The following is a 22015-nucleotide window of genomic DNA, read 5'->3' as shown; positions in this document are numbered from 1 at the left end:
GTCAGGATCTACAGAACTGAACTATGCGTTATCCTTATGAAGAGACATTTCATGCTCAGACAGTCTACTGGAGAACATTAGAGAAAACCGTACCAGGAGTTTGTTGCCACTAAACTGACTCACAGCATTGTTGTCCACATTTAAGCTATAATCACATAAAAATTAAAGGAAAACTACTTCTACTAAATAAATGACTAATGACCATTTTTACATTGATTTGCATTTTTAAAGGTATCATATTCATTATTAAAGCTAAACTGCAACAGGCATCTAAAGTGACTTTTTTTCTTTCAAGAAAAACAATTTTAATCTCATGTTTGTGTCAATGAGTCAATTTTTTTTTCTTCAAACACCAGACAATACACAGCAGCAGTCCAAGAAAACAAACAAAACCCCACTTATAACTGTTAAATTATGGAATCATGTCTGAAGGACAGTAAGGTTGCAACTGTACTATCAAAAATTAGTAGCACTTATCTGGCTGTACAGACCTCTACAGACCAGCTGGTTGTTGCTGATGAACCAGTATGGCTTGGAAGAAGGGGAAAACAAAAAAATCTCTGATTGGATGTTGACAGAGAACTTCTGAAAAAATTTTTGTGGTCAGGCCAATACCAAACTTCAAAAGGCAACACCTTGTAAACAAGATACTCTTCCTATGGTGCTAAACACTATGTATGTGCAAAACAGATTTATAAGGATCTCTGAACAGAAAGGTATCATAGAATCATAGATACGATGGGTGAAACAGACCAAAATGCAGTAATAATCAATATAATCCCATAGTCCAAGTAAAACCAATGTTGTATGGTTGGCACTCATTCAAGAAAATAAAAATAAGAATGCTGCATGAGCAAGGAGTTAGAGAATAAATTATCACTTAACTGGGATTGTTTTGCTTCATCTACGTCAAGAGCAGGTCATTGTCAAAGTAATTTCAGCTTTTTCTGAAAGATGACCAGTACTGTTCTTCAAACAATGCAAAATACTATGAAATACAGTCACTGCCTATGACTTAAGTAAATGCTACATTGATGAAAACAAAGAGGTGTTTTAAATGTTTACTCCATCACTGATTATAAGCTGAAACCTTACTATATAAAAAGTAGCTGTTCCAGTTGAGCAGAACTGGATGATGAGAATAAAATGTCAAATGTCTATCCAAGAGTGGGTCACTTCTAATACCAGATTGGAATTATTTATGGATATTATAATACCCAAAGAAAGAGTATTATGCTTATAAATTCATTAATTTAGAAGAGTAAATAGAAGACAGTTAAAACCACACAATTGATGGAAAACATCATCTTTCTCCACATAGTGCCAATTCCTTAATTTTGTTCCTTCACAGAATTTTTTAAAATCTTTTTAAAGAATTTAAGAATATACAAGTTTTCATGTGTACTAATTTTTTTCCACTCAAAGTTATGGTAGGTAAACTGGCCACCAGAAAAAAGCAACTGAAACCATTCCACACAGGCATAGTTATTACTGTACAGTGGGTAAATTACGAGTACTTTCAAAGACACCATTCCTAAAAAAAGATTCAGACACAAGCTTTCTTGAACAGTATTTCAGCTTTAATGGAGTCAGAACTGGAAACCATCAGAACAATTCTATACATCTATATAAACCTTTGGAGCATGACTAAGTATCTATTACTTCCTATATACAATCAGCTGAAATGATACAATGGAAATATGCTCTAACTAGGAAATACAAACACGGTTTTACAAGATTATTTAGCTGGTTTTGATCGTAGCCGTCGCTTGATAATTAGATGATCACTTTCCTTCTCTTTTTGTTCTATAAAGATCTGAAAAAGACAATATTTCAAGAGTTACTCAGCATTTCTTCAGAGACAAATAACATGCACTTCTACACCCATGTAACCAACAACATGGTTTTTCCCAAAAGCTGTTTTCAGAATGAAATTTGCTTATTGTCTTTTAGTCAGACGTCTCCAGAATAGAGAGACCATTTTAGTGCATCATAATAAGCAACAAATACTGGGAACATACAAAATTCCATTTTTGCTGAAACAAATACCAAAGTCCAAAGAAAAACGTGATCTGAAAGCAGCTCTCACTTCTAATCTCTAACACTCATTTTGTGAAACGAGAAGTGTTCAGAAAACATTTTTAGCTTAAATTCCTTTAGCTTTCTCCGATTTTTCCCAGGATTCAGTCTTTCACTTTTCCTTTCACTTCCAAGCTTCTTAGCTTCTTTTGCTCTGCATTTCTGTCATTTTCTTCATACTCCTATGGACAGCATTTTGGTTTCTGCCGCATCCTTTCATACAATTTACAGAAAATTCAACAGGCTATCTCAGTATGGACAAACGCTCACCATAATGAAGGGAACAAAGGACTGAACAGAATTAAGAGATGTACTTCAACAGAGCAAGAGTATGCTCAGCACTATAGTTACTGTCAAAACAATGAAGTTAGATTTCAGAAACAATCTATCAAGCCCTGGCCTATAAGACTCTTTTTAAGCTGGCTTAGACAGTGCAACACAATTTAAGCACACCCAGAAGGCTATCTAAACTGTGCATTCGAAAAGCATGAACGCATCAACATCCTAAAGTAACCCAAATATCAGCTGGGCATAAACAGAATCAGAAATTATCTTAGGTGCTTGCTTGCCCTGCAAAGTTAATTGTACATGCAGACCTTTATCTTTAGTGTTTCAGTCATGCTATTCCAAATCTATGCATCCCTCAATGATCTCTATTTCTATTCTTCCTTTACGATACACTTAAATGAACACCAACTACTGGAAAAACAAAAGTAAGACTCAATTGCTGTAGTAGAGGAAAAAAGTAATCCTCCGCATACCACAGCTAAGATATCTATGAATCCAAATTTAAAGATATCTCTGTGATTGCTGTATCACCTATACAGTAAGTTAGCAGTAAGAAAAAAAAACAAAAGGAATGGTTAAGTAGAATCAAGAAATATGTCAGTATTTTCAAACCTTTTCTGCAACTTGATCAGATCTTCAGGTTTGTTCTGCCTCCCTAATAGTTTATTTTAAGTCAAGATTACAGAAATATGTTACAATGGACAGAACAGTAACCTCTAATCACTTACCGAAGAAGCAGGGATATCTAGAGGGCAAGAAATGTCAGTCGAATACAGCTTTCTCTTAGCTCGTTTTGGCTTGAGCTCCTTTTCTTTGACACTTTCTGGTTCTGCAGACTTGGGAGAGCTTATTGTCGCAATCAGCTGCTTTGCTAAAAGAAAACCTTTATTGTAAATCAATGTCTTACTGGTTTTGTGAGCCTCAAAATTAATGAATAATGCAAGCTTTATTAAAAACAGTTTGAAAAGGAAACAGGTATAGTCTTAAGATTAAATATAAAAATTAAGAAGTGGTATTTGACTACCACAGTTTTCTATAGCTGGAAACAGTTTTCAACAGCTTCATATGCAAAAGCTTAAAGGACACATTGAAATGGCATATAAAAAAAATAATTAGGATTCAGATTTCACTGGAAGTTAAACACTTCAACAGGAGTTGAACAACAGGCTTAACTTCTTTCTCCTGGCAGAAGCACAGGGTAGAGTCAATTTTCTCTATATACTTGTATAGTTTTATCAAACTAGTACTAGATCTATAAAAAGAGATGAGTATGTGTATATTATGAGCTAGAAGAAAAGAAGAAATCCCAAACAATACTAAGTTATACAAAAGAGGAAAAAAATACAGGACATGGTAATAAAGGTTACAAACTAGAACTCATTTGCTCAAATTAAGTATTTTCAGGGTGAAATTTTGAGTAGTCTGAATTTGACTTCCACTGATAGTGATATGTTGTCCTCATGGAACCAATCTGACAAACCTGGAAAATTTTAAAAATCCCACTATCATAATCTAGACTGTCTTACAGCAGATAAGAAGTACTCTGTTGCAAGTCAAGTATTCAAGTTGGTACAGAGATCTTAATTTTAACTGTCTACATTGAATAATGACTGACCTTGTTTTAACCAACCAAATAATAGTGTCTTTTAGACTTTAATGCTGGCAATTCCTTGTGCCCTCTGCTAATTTTAATCTTTTGTTTAAAAACACAGTAACTCAGAGATCATGTCTTACTGTAGGAAAGAATAAAAATATATTCTTCAATGGAAAGTCCTAGCAATTAATATTCCCAAGGCTATACTTAATGAAATCCATTAATTGCTTCACAGTCAGTTTATTGAAGTCTTCCAAGTATTTTCATGGGACACCGGCTTTCAGATTATGTAGAACTAATCTTCCCCTCCCACATGCGTACATCAAAAATCATTAATACAGTTTCCACAGAAACAAAGCAGGTGGGTGGGGGGTGCACAGGGGGAGTGGGAAGAGGGATGGCTTATAGAACAAGGTAAGATTTGAAGTTTGGATTCAGGTCTTGATTTTTTTTTGGAGCAGTAGGGCAAGTTTCTGAAATTGCTTTAACTTTTACTGCAAGCAAGAACAAAGCAACTTAGACATTTTGAGCTTAACAGTTATCATTGCTTTTATGATAAACTTATATGCACATATTCCACACTGTGTCCTTTCATTCCACCTGGTTTACCTTTCGCACTTAACCTAAACTTTAGAACCACGTGGTCCTTGCAATCAAACGGTCTTTTCTACTCTGCAAGATTCAATATAGCAGGCCCCAGTTCAGTCTTCATTATTTCATAGACAAAAGAATAACTTAATGCAGTGAACATGTCTTTTAACAACATATACATTAACAGATTACAGTAGAAAAAAGCCATTCTACAATGCCCAGAGAACATGAAATAAGCCTTATTTGTTCTGTACAAACCTTTAGAGTGAATAATAGTAGGAGAACTTTGGAAAAAATCTCCAATTTTTTGTAGTGTACCATCTTTCTTTTTAGCTGACTTTTTACTTGAAGTAGATTCTTGCTTTCTTAAGGGGTATTCTTTCCTAAACAACTGTGTAGGAGACACCTGTGCAGAAATACAAGATCATTGTTTAAGCTGAAAATTCACTTATCTTCAAATTTAATTCCATTTTATCTGGCTTCAGTGTTATTTTCAAACTGACATTTTGAGCTTTGCTACTGATGCCCCTGTTCATTATGCTAACAATACTACCACAGCAAGAAATGTAGACAAACTCATTTTATACCCAGAAGAAAACAAATTATCAAAGTTTCACAGAATACATTTAAGAGCATGAGTAATATAGGAAACAAATAGTTTCTTTAAAAAAAAAAGATTCAAAGTTGTAGAGTATTTCATTAGACATATTATTCTATAACTATTCTAGTTATAAATAAAACGGGAGGAAACTGACGAGGAAAATAAATTTACCATCTACCCTCTGAACCTGCCCAGGTTACTACTATCTTTCTATAATTGTCACGCGTATAGATGACATGAACCTCAGTTGTACTTCAAAGGCATTGCTTATAGCATCATGTATACTAATAGTATGTTCAAACTAGTCTTCATAACTATTCAATATGCAACATCCTTCCGTTTGAATCATTGTACACTGCAGCTAGTACGCATGCTTGGCAAATACAGACTTAGTCTCTTTCTTTAGCTTATGGAGTTTAGTAGGAAGACAATGTAAGTGTTTAAGAATCCTATTCAAGTACATAGGTAAGGATAAGATACTGCTGCATAAGAACGTTTGCTCCTTTCACAAATCCACCTTTACAGAAAAGGCCAAACTAAACTTCAAAAATAGAACAAAACCAAACCATTTTCTTGTTGCTTGTAGAAGGTGAATTAGTCATGGCAGGTTTTGCATTTTTCTTGTTCTCATTTTTCACAAAATCCTAGGAAAAATAAATAACAAATTTTAAATAGTATTCTTCTGGAAAGAACAATGATTATTTATATTACAGAAGCAGCCACTGTTTAAATGCTATGACCAACAGCAGGGAGGCATTGGCTAACACTGGATAGAGGTAACTATTCAAATGTGAATTAAATGCTAAACAAACTTGTGGAAGGGAACTAGAAGTACCTGTAGTCAAACCATCCTGACATTTACTATTTTCTTCTCTCCATTATTTCCTATACTTTTGGCTTTAAGATATTTGACAAGCGATCACACAAATTGAAATTAACTCAATAAATCTAAAAGTAAGTTCAGATTTATGGTGACAACTACAAAAACCAGGTTGGTAGCACAGTACCATTGTTAAGCTGTCATTAAAAGACATTTATCTTGTGAAGTGGTGCCAAGGGATTTCAGATAACCGATAGCCATACCAACTGGTAACAGTGTCAGAAAAGGGAAACAGGATTTTGTTCTTTGTTTAATTGGAAGGGAGTCTCTGCAAAAGATTTGGTTTTGTTTGTTTCTAAAAAACAAGGGGGGTTTTGTTTTATTTTTTAAAAAATTGAGATGAGCAGTATGTGGTTATTTTAGCACCATAGGTTTTCCCTCAGTCCTTAGTTTTAGTGCTGACAATGTGCTTTTCAGTTTTGGGAAATTTGAAAAACAAGTTGTGTCTTCAGTAGACTTCTGATGGTTAAAGTTACTGAATCATTTTATAATCTATTCCTCTTTGGCATATGTAACATGAAAATAATATTTAAGAGTAACATTCAGATGAATAAAATAGCAATAAGATACTCTTAAATTTAGTTCCATGTTATTGAAAAATTACTTAGCTAAATGTTATCCCATAAGGGTATGAACATGGACAACTACACTATGAAAGGATTTAAATGGATTGGTAAAACAGTATTCTCTAAAAACATGGATAACTACGTTAGATGAAATATATTTATCTGTAAATAAGGTTCGGTACTTTTTCAGTGCTTTCAGAAGGGCAGTTATTTTTACACCTACTTTTCCAGGAGCCTGAGAGAACACCAGTCTAAGAAAATTGGTTCAAGACACAAGAAGTTTACATCAACTCTGGACATTATTCTAGAAGGAAGTGTTGAATTCCAGATGAATTAACTTACACAGCTTTTAACAGTTACTTTTGCAATCCAGCTTTAACAAAATTAGTTTATTGAAGTACTGTTGAACACTAATCACTGAAGTGATTATTTCCCTTAACTATTTTACTAAGTGATTAAAAAAATATATCACTTGGGAATGCTTGAATGAGAAATGCTAGAAAAGCATCAGATATTTTACTCTCCAGCTGAGACAAACTCACTGAAAGAGATCACTTACCACCTAGCCAAATCATCTACAGGTTATCTCCCCCATACCCACCTGTCAGCTTCAAAAGTCCTTAGAAGTATAGAGATTCATAAGCCCCCATAGTAGGATTACTAAGTGTCTTAAGAGATAGCTGTGTTGATGCTGATAAAATGCAGAGGAAAGGAACACACAGTTCAGGTAGGAGCAGTGAAGATTTTTACCAACTCGAACTGCTGTGGAGCCTTAGTCTCACATTAAGAAGGCTGGAGCATATAACCTAGCATAACTGAAGGAATTAAGGAGGAATTAAGGTCTACAGAAAACAGGGATGTTCAGGTGCTGGGGCGATTAGTTTTGTATAGTTCCTCTAAGTACGAAAAGATCAAAGACAACACAGGCTGGTCTTGAAACTCTGAAATGCATTGATTAAGGCCAGGGGCTTAACTTGTAATTGCCTATTAGAAGATATTACAATTGATACCAATGATTGCCTAAACCAAAAGAAGCAGTTCTACAGAACTGGTCTGTAATCCCACAGATCAGAGCTAGAGACGGGAGCAAATGGTACCAGCAGGGAGAGAGAAATGTAAAAGGTGAAGAGAAAGTGCAAATCAGAGACAAGGGGCCAGAATCTGGCTAAATTGAAGTCTATGACTTTATTCAACACAGGCCAGAGATCCACCACTTGTGGGGGGGTGGGAAGGTTTAAATATACACTAGATATATCCTTAGGATCTCAGAGAGAATCAGAAGATAAAGATAAGATTTTAACAAATGACCAGAGTAATACATTGAAAAACTGCACAATGTATTTTTTCAGTTGGTCTAGGTCATACCTCATCCACCTCTTCACTCTTCCTTTTCTTTCTTTCCTTGAACATTTTAACTGTAACTGGTAAGGTGCTGCCCTGCTGCTTCACCTCCATCTTATTGGGTTGCAGAGGTGTGAACTGGATTTCCATCTCTGGTTTTGGGAACCGACTAGTTTTTCCATTTTCTGTGGACACTTCAGAAGAGTCAAGGACAATTTCTGAATGGTCCTGCAAGCATATGGAAATTTTAAGAAAACAAGTTTTTTAAAAACTATGTTAAAAAACCTATAATACATATCCCTCCCCCGTGGACTGCAAAGTAAGCATTCCATTTTCCAGCTGTTAGCTTTCAGAACACTTACAATAGAAGTGAAGAAATCTACTTCAACTATAGCAGTTTAACTCTTATTTTCTAAAACTTTTTTGTTAAATTTTAAAAAGTTAACATTTCTATCTATGAACACGGAACTTAAAGTTTTCCTTGCTGAACTCAGCCTGATACTTCGTTTCCAAGCCAGTTTCCTCAAAGGCAGAGACAGCTAGTCACGGCTTTCACAGCTAGCAGTAGTAGAATTGACATGATTTTCTTCATTTTAACTCTGCTGCTTTTGAGAGAAAAGTATAATCTTTCTCTAGCTTATCTTCAGGGAGCTTTCCCTTCCTCTTCTACACTAGGGAAGTTAATTGTTTACGTAACAAGGTCCAACTGGCAAGCTACAAGCCAAATTCAACCTATGAGAGACTTCTACATCACTATCTGTTCTCTGGAGAAAAAGCAGGCATTCAGGCAGCACTATTGCCTGCAAGATGAAGACCTTATCTTGTACCTGCTTATAGCCAAACCACAAGAACTGCACAGTGAGGGTGGCATGGAAAGGTCAATTTGCTCAACTCCTCTTCCCCGGCAGCACTTACCTTCCACCACCCACCCAACCCTGTTTTTCTTAGCAAAACCAGCAAGAAAGTCAGAGCTGTTGTGTCCCTGGCTCCTGCATCTCTGTGGCAGCAGTTCAGTTGCTGGCTAGCATACAAAAATGAATTGAGCAGCTGTTTGAATGAAACATGGAAGATGGGCTGCTGGAGTTGGTGGTGGTGAGAAATGGCAGCTGGTTGCTACTACTGCTGCTAGTAGGGTCCCAAACAGACTAGCTGCTGTTGCTTCTTATGCTGGTTTACCCCGAAGCATACATTCCTCCTCTCAAAAAGGAAAATGATCAAAGCTTGTGGAAAGCCAAAAGGTAGTCACCTTCTTCAACAGGCTCTGCTGTGATTTTGAGTGGGAATACCAGCACCACTGCATTCCCAAGAATGGAGTTGGCTAATAAAAACATTTTTCTTTGTAACTGCTACTTCAGGAAAGAGTTAGCTATCAAAAAGTTATATAGGAATGGTTAGTGTCATTAGCTAGCAAAGCTACACACAGGAATCCTGTAGTGGAAGAAAGCAAATCCAATTTGCCCTGCTATTGCCCATCCAATTAAAAGTGTTCATAATTTTTTTTCAGGTGACTTATCTAATTATCAGCCACTTCATAAGCATCAGTGAGAGGTGAGTTTTCAAGACCACACAGTTGAAGTCAGACATAATAATTCACATGATTATGTTATACAGCTTTTATTTCTACCAAAAGCCACTCAATCAGGTGATCTGATCACCAAGAAAGGGATTTGCAAAATAAAACTTCAGAATTCTTCAGGCAACGGGACATATTTTCTTCCCTATTTTGCATTTAGAAAAAGCCATACAACTGCATAAAATTTTCAAATTTAAAGTTTTATATCAACCTCACTTAATGGAGATGCACTGCTAGGACACTGAGATAATTAATAATTCTTTTTAACTTCATCATATCTTACTGGAATACTTTGCCCAGCTATAGGATTATTCTTACTTTGTTTTTCCCTAAACTGTAAATATTTAGAATGAGTGAAGATTATGCTAGACTGTAAACCCCAAAATATGTTGAGTTTTCTGAAGTTACAAAATAAAAGCTCAAGCGCAGACAGCTAATGAACACCTGGGCTTAAAGACAACACAAGTTTAAGTCAGTAACATCTATTCACGACGCAATCATAAGATGTGTCCTGCTGGGTCTCACCAACAGTCCATCCAGTTCAATATTCTGCCTCCAGGAGTAGCAAAGGGAGATGCTATTTAGGGATAACGTGTGATCCTGACCACCTTGTCATCTGTTCCCTCCATATTCTCCCAGCAGTCTCAGTTGTTGCATTAGAAGTGTCAGACGGTACACCTCTGCCTAATCCTCAGAGTATCCATTTACAAATACATTTATGGATTTCTACTACAATTTTTTCTAATCCCTGCTGCCAGTACCTCTTTTCCACCACTTCCAAAAGACCACTAGCTGCTTCATGTATGAATGTTATTTTAACTGTTTTAAAATTATCTCTTATTAGTTTCATCAGGTGCTGCCCAGTTCTTGCAGGATTTTAGGAAGGATAGTTCTGCCTTCTGTTTACCCACCACAACTGTGATTTTGTAAGCCTTAGCCCCATAACCCTCCGGTGGCCTTAACCCGTCCTAATCAAAGTGCCAGCTTATTAGCATCTCCTCACAAGGCAAGAGACACATATCGCCTTGATCACTTCAGTTTTTCTTCTTTATCTCCACTGTGTCTTTCCTGAGAATTATTTGACTTCCCCCCAAAACTTTACCCCATTCACTTCAACACAACCATAACAGTTTCTCACACAATAATCCTGTTAGCAGCCTCTCCTTATTCATAACATCAAGTATTGCTGCTATTGGCTTGAGGTAAATACTTCAGCACCAACTGTTCACAACGATTCTTCCCTATAAGTAATTTTACAGCAAATATAACTAATTTTATGATGCTCTCTTAGCTGCTATTACAAAGCTGTATAAAGCAGCAACCCTTCTGAGAGCTATTCTATCCTCCCTCATATATCACAAGCTTTATCTATACGGCATTAGCTGAGCTGCTGAACTAGCAAGAAACTAGCCAATCTTATTTGGCAGTAGACAGGAAAAGAGATGAAGAGATGCATTTTGGCATTCGGTCCAGTTCTGCAACAAGGGGAGAATCACATCCTCTAGCAGCCAGGGCAGGGACTGCTAGGAAATCCATTTTCAGCCCTGTTCACAATTAATTAGCAATGGAGCCACATAGCATTAATTCAGTTTAGCAGGAGAATTACCTCATTAAATAATGTTCATGTAACACACCAGGGTTCAGTAAAAGTCAGGAGTCTCAGTACAGTTGCAAGTCTTTTAGTTTTTGTTCAGGAAATATGCAAAGTTGTTCTTTTCTTTGTATAAACTTAAAACCAAACCAAAACAATATTTTAAGTGGGATGCAAGACACTGTTTTTTTCTTGTGAACCTCCCATATGGCAGCTCTAATTACAGAATCATCTCTATTACCTATCTACACTATATGTATAGATATCCCTATATAGATAGGGATAGGTATCTATAGGTGATATCATGAAAGTTGTTTGAGCTGAAATCCCCTTAACACTGACATAACCAAACTGAGATGACACTACAAATGTTATGTCTTCAAATCTCTAGACCCTGGATTAGTTAACTAGCTTTTCCCTCAGTTATACAAGTTCTATAATGTAGAGAGAGGTGGTATTCTATTAACTAAAGTACTTTTTTTCTGAGAGCAAGCATGAAAGAGGGAGAGAGAAAGAATGAACAAGAACTCAGAACTGAAGATATAGTTGAAGTTCTAAGAACTACGAAAAGTAACTTTTGAGAGATTCCCAAAGTTGCTGAAATACATACTGAGAAAAAACAAAACAAAAAGTTATTAACAACATATCATTAGTACATACTTTCTATAAATATAACAAACATACCTCTTTGTTTACAGGCTGATCTATTTTATCTTTTACTTCTTCAGGTAAAGGTACTTCTGCCAAAGACTGAAGACTTTCATGGTTAATGCATTGTTTCAATTCCTTTATAAAGTCATCTTTCTCAGCCAGCTGTTTTCTTAGTTCTTCTATATCAGTTTCCTTATCCTAATAAACATAGCAAAAATTGCCACAAATGGCAGGATTGGCAAAAGAAATTAACATATACACAAGCATTACAATTACTTGGTAGCATCAGTTTTAGAATTGCAGGCTAAAACAGTCAGCTATCCAACAAAAAGTCAGTAATTTCATGTATGAGTGGCCAGTATTTGAAGTGAAGAAAAGTGATATAACTGTCTGGGAAGATGTAAAGCAAATTTTTTTATTTTACTCTACTTATATAGTGTTATACGAAGTTCACCCCCCATTTGTTCATGAAGTCCTTGGTGCTGTGAAAAAGGCAGCAAATATGATAGTTGTTTCAGATTTCCAGTCCAACTTTGCAATCAAAGGATCAAACAGACTTGAGTGTTTATTTGAACTACTAAATATTTTGAAACTTCAATTACTATTACAAAATCAGTTTCAAAAAACCATAAAGCTTTTTTTTTTTTTCAAAATTAACTGCAAATGGTTTCAGTATGACAGTGTTCAAGAACAAATAAAAAAGAGCCAAAATGCAAAGAGCAAGTATAGTGTTTTGCAAAGTTAATGGATAACAACAACAAAAAAATCACACAGAAACAAGAGAGAGAGATGACCTTTCCTGAATCCTTTAGTGCAAGCTGTTTCAGTTCCGCTATTTCTTCATCTTTTTGTGCAGTGTTAGAAGCCAAAGTCTTGAGTTGTACTTCCAAAGCTTCTACTAATTTATCTCTTTCTTCACGCCACTTTTGAAGATTGCTGTCCTTTTCTACCAGCTGTGCAGCAAGTCTTTCCTAAATGGGGAAAAAATAGGTTAGAATTGAACACCATATCTACACACAAACTGAACTATTCTGATAGTTTGGTTTTGCATAGTTAGCACTATTTTATGGCCTTAGTAAACTTGAGAACCTATGTAGATCTTAAAGCTCACGTAGAACTAGTTTCACTACTATGCAAAAGCAAACCATGCTTCAATTAGAACATCTGTATCTGTATTTATACTCTTTGTGAAGAGAATTTTTGGTAAGAACCACCACTCCTGTTTGCTTGCTTTGTGATTTTACTACTAACAATTCTCAGGCAAGCAAAGTCACAGAGTGAAATTAGTCCAAAGCTCCTAACATCCTCCTGTACCGATTGCAGTTCCAGAAAATTGCTAACTACTTCTAGATACAAATATATTTTTAGATTTTACAGATGCATATAATAATTTCACATGCTTAAGAAATTACAACCTTGACGCAGTCCAGTGAGCAGGCAAGGTATCCACCTTGTTGTTAACTATCAGTCACTCTACTTTGAAAGTAATACAGAACCAAAACCCCAGCATTTTGACCAAATATTTTTAACTCTATATCTGGAAAGAAGCTTTTTGTTTTGTCAACTTCTGCTTGCTTTTTCTCTTCCTTCTAAAGCCTCATAGGCTTTTTTTTTTTTTTTTAAGAAAAGCCAAGCAACAAATCTTTTTTGTCGAAGTATGTTTTCTTAGCTTCATTAAGTAGCAATTCATTTAAGTGTAGGTTACTTATGTGTCTTGTGTGTCTTTACACACAAGATGAAGTTTGAAGAATTCATAGTGAGGTGTGGTAGTGATAGGACAGAAAGGAAAAGACATGTTAACTTCCATTATATACTAAGCTTTTCCATTTTGTGACCCTCCTATTCTTCCCTTTTCATATTGGGAAGATCTCATCTAGGCTTTGCCATGTGATAAAGTGAGGGGACTTTGACAAAGGCCAGCTACCCTCAAGTACCCACACTGTTATTACTTGACATGGTATTTGCTCAGTATTAGAGACTTACACTAGAGGACTCTGCTGAGACCTCCAGTCACTTACAATTTCTGCTTGTTGTTTTACATGACGTTGTCTGTCCTCTGCAAATTTTCTCATTTCTCTGTTGCGATGGGTCTCAGCTTCTTTTACTTCACTTATGAGTCTCTTTTTTTCCTCCAGCCAATTCTTTCTATCAGTTTTATACTTTGCCTCATTTTCCTATTTTAATGAATCCAGAAATAAAACCATACGTAGAGATTAAGAAAAAAAAAAGAAGTCTTAAAATCCAGACTACCATTAAATGGATTCATTTCGAAAAGATAATAAATGCTAGCACAGTTTTACTCCAGCATATTCTCAGGTGCAAGTATTACATTCTCATATATTACTTCTCTACTGAAAATAACAATTTTCAGCACTTCCTATTCAGACTGGCATGTCTTGATGGAACAGAATTTTTTTCCTCTAAAAATGCTCTGGGTAAGTCACAAACACATAGAAGTTACACCAAAAGTAATGATAAAGAGACCCCCCCTTTTAACTTACAAATTCCCAATCTTTTATGCTGCCTTACAGGACATGTTAGAAAACTTACTTCTACTTCAAGACTGAAAGGCCAAGAATGTAGCACAATTTGAATGGTAGGCAGAGACAGCACGTACCTAAGAACATCATTTCAACCCACAGTAACTTTGCCTCCTTTTCTATCGCAATCAAACCTCTTGTCAGACATTCTCCCACACAAGACAGAAGGCACCTGAAAAGCTGCTTGGGAAAAAAGTCTACTTTCTGATCCGAGGAGAATTAGAGGTAAGTCCTCAGCCTAACAGGAAGGGCTTACAGGTCATACAGCAAGCACAAGATCTTGAAAGAGTTTGATTTAGTTGCCCAAGCAACTGATAGGACAGAGGTTTGGAACTGATATCGGCAGTTGGATTGGTTAAGACAACTGTAAAAGGAGCCCAGCTACAGGAGCACCGTCCACGGTAGCATAACGTAGGGAAGGGTGCACTCCATTATGGGGCATCAGTCTTGTCATGTATTACAAAGAAACTGCATACAGACTTTGCTGCACTGGTGCACTGCAGCTTTTAGAGGAGGTTCCCTTTCCTTTCCAGTGTAACAACTTGCGATATCATGCCCCAGCTCTTGGAGATAGTGACAAAAAAAATTTAGACTCCTAAATGAAAGTTATGGCTTTAAAACTAAGTATTAATTAGGTCATCATATTTTACCTTCAGTTCTTTTTGCAGCTTTATTAATTCCTCATTTTCATTTATGTTTTTCTCCTCATTTTTGCTCATCTTTTGCTGCCAGTCACTATTGTTCTGGTTATTCATCTCTCTATATTTCTGCTTCCATGCTTCCAGTTCTAGCCAGTACACAAAATGAGATTACATAATGTATAGTTTCAAATCCATATTTGACCACATTCACATCCTTCTACTAAAGTTACTTAGATTTATCAGCTATGACCACAAAGGGACAAAAGAAGCCTTTAACTCTTAGAAGTTTGTTACGTACTACATAAAATTAATGCCTAAATAACAGTGAACCAGTAAAAACAGAAATTTAAAGCAGCTGTCACAATACATCCAAAACAATTTTGCCTCCCCACTCCCTTTCTGTGGAGAGATTACCCAGAACTAATCTGTTGGTCTCTTCTAATTTGGCTTCAAGCACTTGATCTTGTTCAATCTGAGTCTGTTCTTGTTCTTCTAATGTCATCCGCATATCTTCAATTATTTTTTCCTTTGCATGCAGATCTGAAGATTTGAAAATAAATTCACAGATGAGCCCCCTCTCAGTTCCCACCATTGTCTCCTAAAGTGCATTCATCACAAGTTGTTTCCCCCATTCTGCTCCATTTACGGAGCAGATCATCTTGAGTGCCATCACGTGGCACATACAGCATAACCAGGCGACCAGGCCCAGTCAGCATGGGTTTATGAAAGGCAAGTCCTGCTTGACCAACCTGATCTCCTATGACAAAGAAGTGACCCGCTTAGTGAATGAGGGAAAGGCTGTGGATATATAGTCAACCTAGATTTTAGTAAAGCCTTTGACACTGTTTCCCACAGCATTCTCCTGGAGAAACTGACTGCTCATGGCTTGGATGGGCGCACTCTTCTCTGGGTGAAAAACTGGCTGGATGGCCGGGCCCAAAGGGTTGTGGTGAATGGAGTTAAATCCAGTTGGCAGCCGGTCACAAGCAGTGTTCCCCAGGGCTCAGTATTGGGGCCGGTCTTGTTTAGTATCTTTATCATTGATCTGGATGAGGGGAATGAGTGCACCCTCAGTAAGTTTGCAGACGACACCAAGTTGGGCGGGAGTGTTGATCTGCTCGAGGGTCGGAAGGCTCTGCAGAGGGATCTGGACAGGCTGGATCGATGGGCCGAGGCCAATGGTATGAGGTTCAACAAGGCCAAGTGCCGGGTCCTGCACTTGGGTCACAACAACCCCATGCAACGCTACAGGCTTGGGGATGAGTGGCTGGAAAGCTGCCCCACAGAAAAGGACCTGGGGGTGCTGGTTGACAGCCGGCTGAATAGGAGCCAGCAGTGTGCCCAGGTGGCCAAGAAGGCCAACGGCATCCTGGCCTGTATCAGAAATAGTGTGGCCAGCAGGAGTAGGGAAGCGATCATGCCCCTGTACTCAGCGCTGGTGAGGCCGCACCTCGAATACTGTGTTCAGTTTTGGGCCCCTCACTACAAGAAGGACATTGAGGTGCTGGAGTGTGTCCAGAGAAGGGCAACAAAGCTGGTGAGGGGTCTGGAGCACAAGCATTATGAGGAGCGGCTGAGGGAACTGGGGTTGTTCAGCCTGGAGAAGAGGAGGCTGAGGGGAGACCTTATCGCTCTCTACAACTACCTGAAAGGGGGTTGCAGTGAGGTGGGTGTTGGTCTCTTCTCACAAGTGACTAGTGATAGGACAAAAGGAAATGGCCTCAAGTTGCACCCAGGGAGGTTTAGATTTGATATTAGGAAAAACTTCTTCACTGAAAGGGTTGTCAGACATTGGAACAGGCTGCCCAGGGAGGTGGCAGAGTCACCACCCCTGGAGGGATTTAAAAGACATGTGGATGAGGCGCTTAGGGACATGGCTTAGTGGTGGACTTGGCAGTGTTAGGTTAACGGTTGGACTTGATGATCTTAAAGGTCTTTTCCAACCTAAACAATTCTATGATTCTACTCCCTGAGATCAAAAGCTCTATTAGAAAGGAATACAGCATCTCTTCTGAACTATCCAAATCCAAAATTAAGTGATTCTCATAAACTTGATTTAGGTGAGCATTTCAGTGTTAACGTCAGCCAGACTATAGCTTGTATTATATGAGAAACTAACCATTGTTCAACTGCTAAACGTTTATCAAACCTGCAGAAACTGTTACTGTGCTGGCTCATGTTTCAGTGTTTAATTGTGTTAAAACAGTCAACTAAAATGGCAAATAAATGCCAACATTTAATAAGTTAACACTGATACAGCAAATCCACACTTTCTCTGGGGCTTATGTTTCTTATTTTGAGACTGTTTGCTTTCAGATAGACCCGCTAATAATGATTCAATAAAAATTAGTTCCTGACTGTAACATTTTAATGTCCAGGTTGGAGTTTCTCAGTATTTTAAAATGTAAATATACAAGACTCTCCAAAATCGTTAACAACATGACAACTCATTATGTCGCCATTCCACCAAAAAAAAAAAAAAAAGGAACAATAATGGCTTTTTCTGACCTTTACATGTTTTTTCGTACTGTTTGGAGATTTCTTCCAGCTTCTCATTATTCAACCGCTCCTAAATACCACGTTGAAAGCAAATTAAAGAAAATGTGTTGAAAGTAACAAATATACATGCTAGAAATGAGTAGCTTTTCATTCTGAACTTTAGTAAGTAATGAATAAAGTATTTAAGACAAACAGTCCAAAATAAATAAGTTTTTCATATAGTGTAAAGGAGCATTCAAGCTGATTAAAAAAAATGTTTAGAGGAAGACATTACTACTAACATATCTAAGTGTCACTAACCAGAATCAGCATATCTGCAGGTATTCAGTATGTATTTACTAGGCAGATTGCTCTATTTAAAACAATTTGACAGTATCCTGCAGTGAGAAGTTCTTTAAACATCTTTCATTCATCCATTAAAACTAATTTCAGATGGCTACTCTTATTTTTACCCTAATTTCTGTAAGCTTTCTCCTGTTGCTTGGAAAACTTGCCTCATAAATGGATTAGTTAAAAAAATTAAGAGCAAGTAATATTTAAAAAATAAAATACCTTTCTAAGTTGCAGGATTGTGCGCTGTTTGATCTCTAATTCTTCACTAAATTGGTTTTTAATTTTCTGAAGTTCATTAACTTTGTTCCTCAGGGATTTCTCCTCAAATCGCATTGTACACACCTGTAACAATGCACAAAGACAGCAAGCAAAGCTAACGTTTAGCTATAAGCCTTTTACAATATCTGTAAGTTATCTAAACAACCAAATACTTTAAATAAGAGTCAAATTTTTGCAAGAAGCTTAGCTAAATTTCAGGGGCTGGAAGTGCACTATACTGCACATCCCTCCTAGGGAAGGATTTTCACCATGGAGTATTACATTTGGCAGGGGAAAAAAAATTAAAAACAAACCATGAAAAAACCACCCAGCAGCAAGTAGCCTAATCAAACTACAAATTCAGTTGTCCTTAAAAAAAAAAAAAAAGGGAATGTTTTCTGACATGTGATCCCATCCACTCCTTGGTACTTCTTAAACAGAGGATTATACACTGGATGTTGAGTAGGAAAAGGTCCTCAAACGTTAGGCTGCTGGGGAAGACAGTAATACTTTAAGGCTTAACTTTCAAGCCCAAACTCTTGCAATAGACTTTTGGATTTTAAGTTCTTGCAATATCCCATGAGGTTCTAAGAAATCTTACTGCTTGATGACTAAATACTAACAATTAACATTAGCAAAAGTTATTCCATTTTTTCATTTCTTCTCCCCAACATTAATGGAAAACATAGCTCAGATTTTTAAAAGCCTCTAAAAGTTAGTGCTTTCCTTTTCCAATTAATCTACCTTTTCCTCCCAGAGATCAGCATTTTCCACAAGTCTGAAGTCTGAGGCTTTGAAGTCAGCACAAATAACAACATAAGGCTACTGTTGTTATAAAGATTATAAAGTTCTTCTCCATAACCAGATTATCCATAGTTTTCACAAGCTTTTTTCAAGTGTATTAATAAAATTTACTTGCCCCCTTCATTATCTGTACTAATGCGTGTTTTGACATCCGATCTTACCTTTAGCTTACAGTTTCAATGGCAAGTGTAACTTAAGATTCATTGTTACTCTAAATGTATCACTCAAAATAGCCTTATTAGGAATCACTTTTAACATTCGTAGCTTGAGATTTGTGAAAACAGGTTTCAATAACAACAGAACCCCAAGGATAAACTTACAGAAGAAACATTTGGCCTATGGTTACCAACCTCTTTTTGTACTTGCTGAATTTGTTTCTTGGCATCAGAAAATTTTTCTTTCAAATCCATATATTCTTCCTCTTTCCTCTGCAAATCTTTTGTCAAACTCCGTACAAGAGCAGAACTCTCAGAAAGATCTTTACGTAGCCTTGTGTTAGAAATTAAGAAACAGAAATAACATTAGTGTTACACATCTCAAAGAAACAGCTTTTACATATTAACTCAGGCTATTTGACTTCTGGTTTTATTCGTGAATAGAATCTCAGATCTATCAGATCAATGACAAGCTTTATAATTTTACTTTTGGATTTCAGCTTCTTATTATACAATCCTGAACTAACAAACTGCTCAGATTCACTTCTGAACACTGCAATTTTTTAAATTTAATTTTTAAGCGCAGTGGAGCAACAATTTGTATTATTAGGTGTCCTTACAAAGTAATAAAAGGAACAAGGCTAACATCAAGTAAGTTTAAACTTGGTATCTACATCCCAGACCTTGTAAGGATCAAAATAAATAAAAATCAAAATAAAATGGAAAAACCAATAACATTGCAACAAGTATTGCTGTTACAAGTGCTATAAAGTAATTAAGAAGTTCGATGAGTTTATTTTTAAAAGGTTGTATTTATTTAAAAAAGTTTACAGTAAGACATCTTGGATTTTTACTTTAAAATTAACTAATAGAAGGTTTTTTAGATTCCATAATTGACAATACAAAACAAGGCCTCACAAAAGGAAAACCTTTCAAAGCTTTACAAGCACAGCGTCGGGGATCCCCAGACCTTCATGCTAAATAGTACTTTAGAGTATATGCAGGTACCCACAGATACAGCACTAAAGAAACCCTAGTCAGGAGAAGAGCTACATAGCATTGTAAAGCTATTTTTACATGATTACAATTTCCTTACCATATGGCAAATATAATCTCTCAGATATATTTAACCTCTTATTTCTTGAAGATTTAAGAAGTAGAGGGGGCTGGAGGAATTTCTACCCTCCTACACCCTTTATTCCTTCAAGTTCTTATAGTAGACTGTGTTCACCTAGAATAGCTATTACCAAACCCAGCTGTTTACTCCCTAGGCTTTTTTTTTTTCCCTCTTCTTTTCCTTTTTACCGTTCAGTCCCTTCCAAAGAAAATGTTGCCTGCTTTTATGAGTTAAAGGATAGAACATGAAATTATATGTCATCTCCTCCAGAAAGGGTACACAACACAAAACTATTAGAAAACCTCAAATAATTCGTCATTTCCTTGCATGCTCCTGTTTCCCTCTACAATAGTTCCACATGATTTAGATCTATGTTTTTGAAAAAATATACAAACAGGTGAGGAAAACATAGCAGCAGAATATACAAATATAAAATTCAACTAGTGTATTAAAACTTCTTAAAGAAGCAGTTTAGTTAATAAAGTTGATAAACATGCAAAGGTGTTATGTCAAAATAAACTGATGTTCACAGAAAGTAGTTTTAACTTAAGTCTATTCTCAAAGGGCTATGAGTTGTCTCGTTATTTACTTACAATTCTATAGACTGTATTTGCTCATCCTCGTTTTTCTCTTTTTCCTGAAGAGAGTGTTTCATGTTCTCCAAGCTGTTCATCAACTGCACAACTTCCCCCTTCAGATTTGTTTCTTGATCATTTAATTCTTTCAGTTTTTTGTCTGAAGTGACACATTTCTCTTGTAGAGCTACTGTATTACTTTCTAGATTTAAAATAATAGATTCTTTTTCTTTAAGTACTTCTTCTAACTTTGTTATGCTGTCATCTTTAGCTCTAAAAGCCTCCAACAGGCATTCAAGCTCTCTTATTTTTCCCTTGTAGCTGGTAACTTCTTCCTCAAACTGTGCAATTACTCTGTGATCTTCTGCAGCCTGTCTTTCAAAATCCTGCGTTGTCTTCTGGATTTGCTCTTGTAACTGATTCATAAGATCTTTCTCCTTTACAGACTGACAATCTTGATTTGCAATCTCATTTAATTCTATTTTTAGTTGTTTATTATAATTCTCAGTGTCAGCAAGTCCCTTCTTTAAGCCTTCAACTTGTTGAAGTAGTTCTTGAATCCGTTGACTTTTTTGTGAAGAAGCCTTAATAATACTTTTGCATTCTTCCCAAATGCTTTCAATACTGCAGTGAAAGGAGCTCTCCCATCTCAGATCTGCTGTAGAAGCAGTTTCAGACTGCATGCATACAGGACTCATTTGAGCTTTCTCTGGTTCATCTTTTTGAGAGTCTGATAAATCCTTTAGATTAATTAAATCAATATCCATTGTGTAAGTCTCTAAGTGACATTTATATAACTCACCTACTTTGGATTGCATTGTTTTAATTTGTGACACTTTATCAATTATATTTTGCTTGGCAACTTTTACTTCATTATTTAGCTGAATAATCTTTTCTTCTTGTTCTCTATTTACAGTTTTCTGTTTGTTCAATTCAGAAACAATCTCCTGATAGTCAGCTCGACACTGCTGAAGTTCTTCACTTAAACCAGAAGCCCTTTCTTCAGAAGCAGAGAGCTTAAGATGCAAGTTTGTTATCTGCCCACTGAACTCTTCTCTTTTGTTTTTTTCTCTTCTGTATTGTTCTTCAAGTGCAGCTAGCTGACCTTCCAAGGTTTCAGTTCTTTCCTTCAGCACTAGTATTTCTGCACAGTTCTCAGAAGTGTTTGTTTTCATGTATTCAGTTCTCTTTTGCTCTAGAAAGTCATCTTCCCAACTCTCCTTCATATCTCCTAAAAAAAAAATCCCCCAATCATACAGCTCAGGTTAATCAAAATCAATAGTACAAGTCACTAGGAATACCAAATAGCAGTTACTATATGGCAAATGGTTACCATCC

At 36.4% G+C, this 22015-nt stretch overlaps 1 protein-coding gene across 1 annotated transcript in view; it reads right to left on the bottom strand.

The window, feature by feature from the left end:
• Positions 1-1675: 1675 nt before the first annotated feature.
• KIF20B (kinesin family member 20B) overlaps positions 1676-22015 on the bottom strand; it is a 42442-nt gene continuing 22102 nt past the window's right edge. Inside the window, 15 exon segments of the mRNA XM_059821079.1 lie at positions 1676-1816; positions 3096-3238; positions 4811-4958; positions 5720-5797; positions 7965-8168; positions 9725-9847; positions 11789-11947; positions 12550-12726; positions 13774-13929; positions 14946-15082; positions 15351-15476; positions 17445-17505; positions 17988-18110; positions 19181-19319; positions 20696-21908. Coding sequence (XP_059677062.1) covers positions 1739-1816; positions 3096-3238; positions 4811-4958; positions 5720-5797; positions 7965-8168; positions 9725-9847; positions 11789-11947; positions 12550-12726; positions 13774-13929; positions 14946-15082; positions 15351-15476; positions 17445-17505; positions 17988-18110; positions 19181-19319; positions 20696-21908 — 3065 coding nt within the window. The 3' untranslated portion in view covers positions 1676-1738.

This window comes from Gavia stellata, chromosome 9 (genome assembly GCF_030936135.1).
Source record: "Gavia stellata isolate bGavSte3 chromosome 9, bGavSte3.hap2, whole genome shotgun sequence".
Taxonomy (NCBI): Eukaryota; Metazoa; Chordata; class Aves; order Gaviiformes; family Gaviidae; genus Gavia; species Gavia stellata.
Note: the sequence above shows the minus strand (reverse complement) of the source record. Positions and strands in the feature narration are given on the sequence as shown.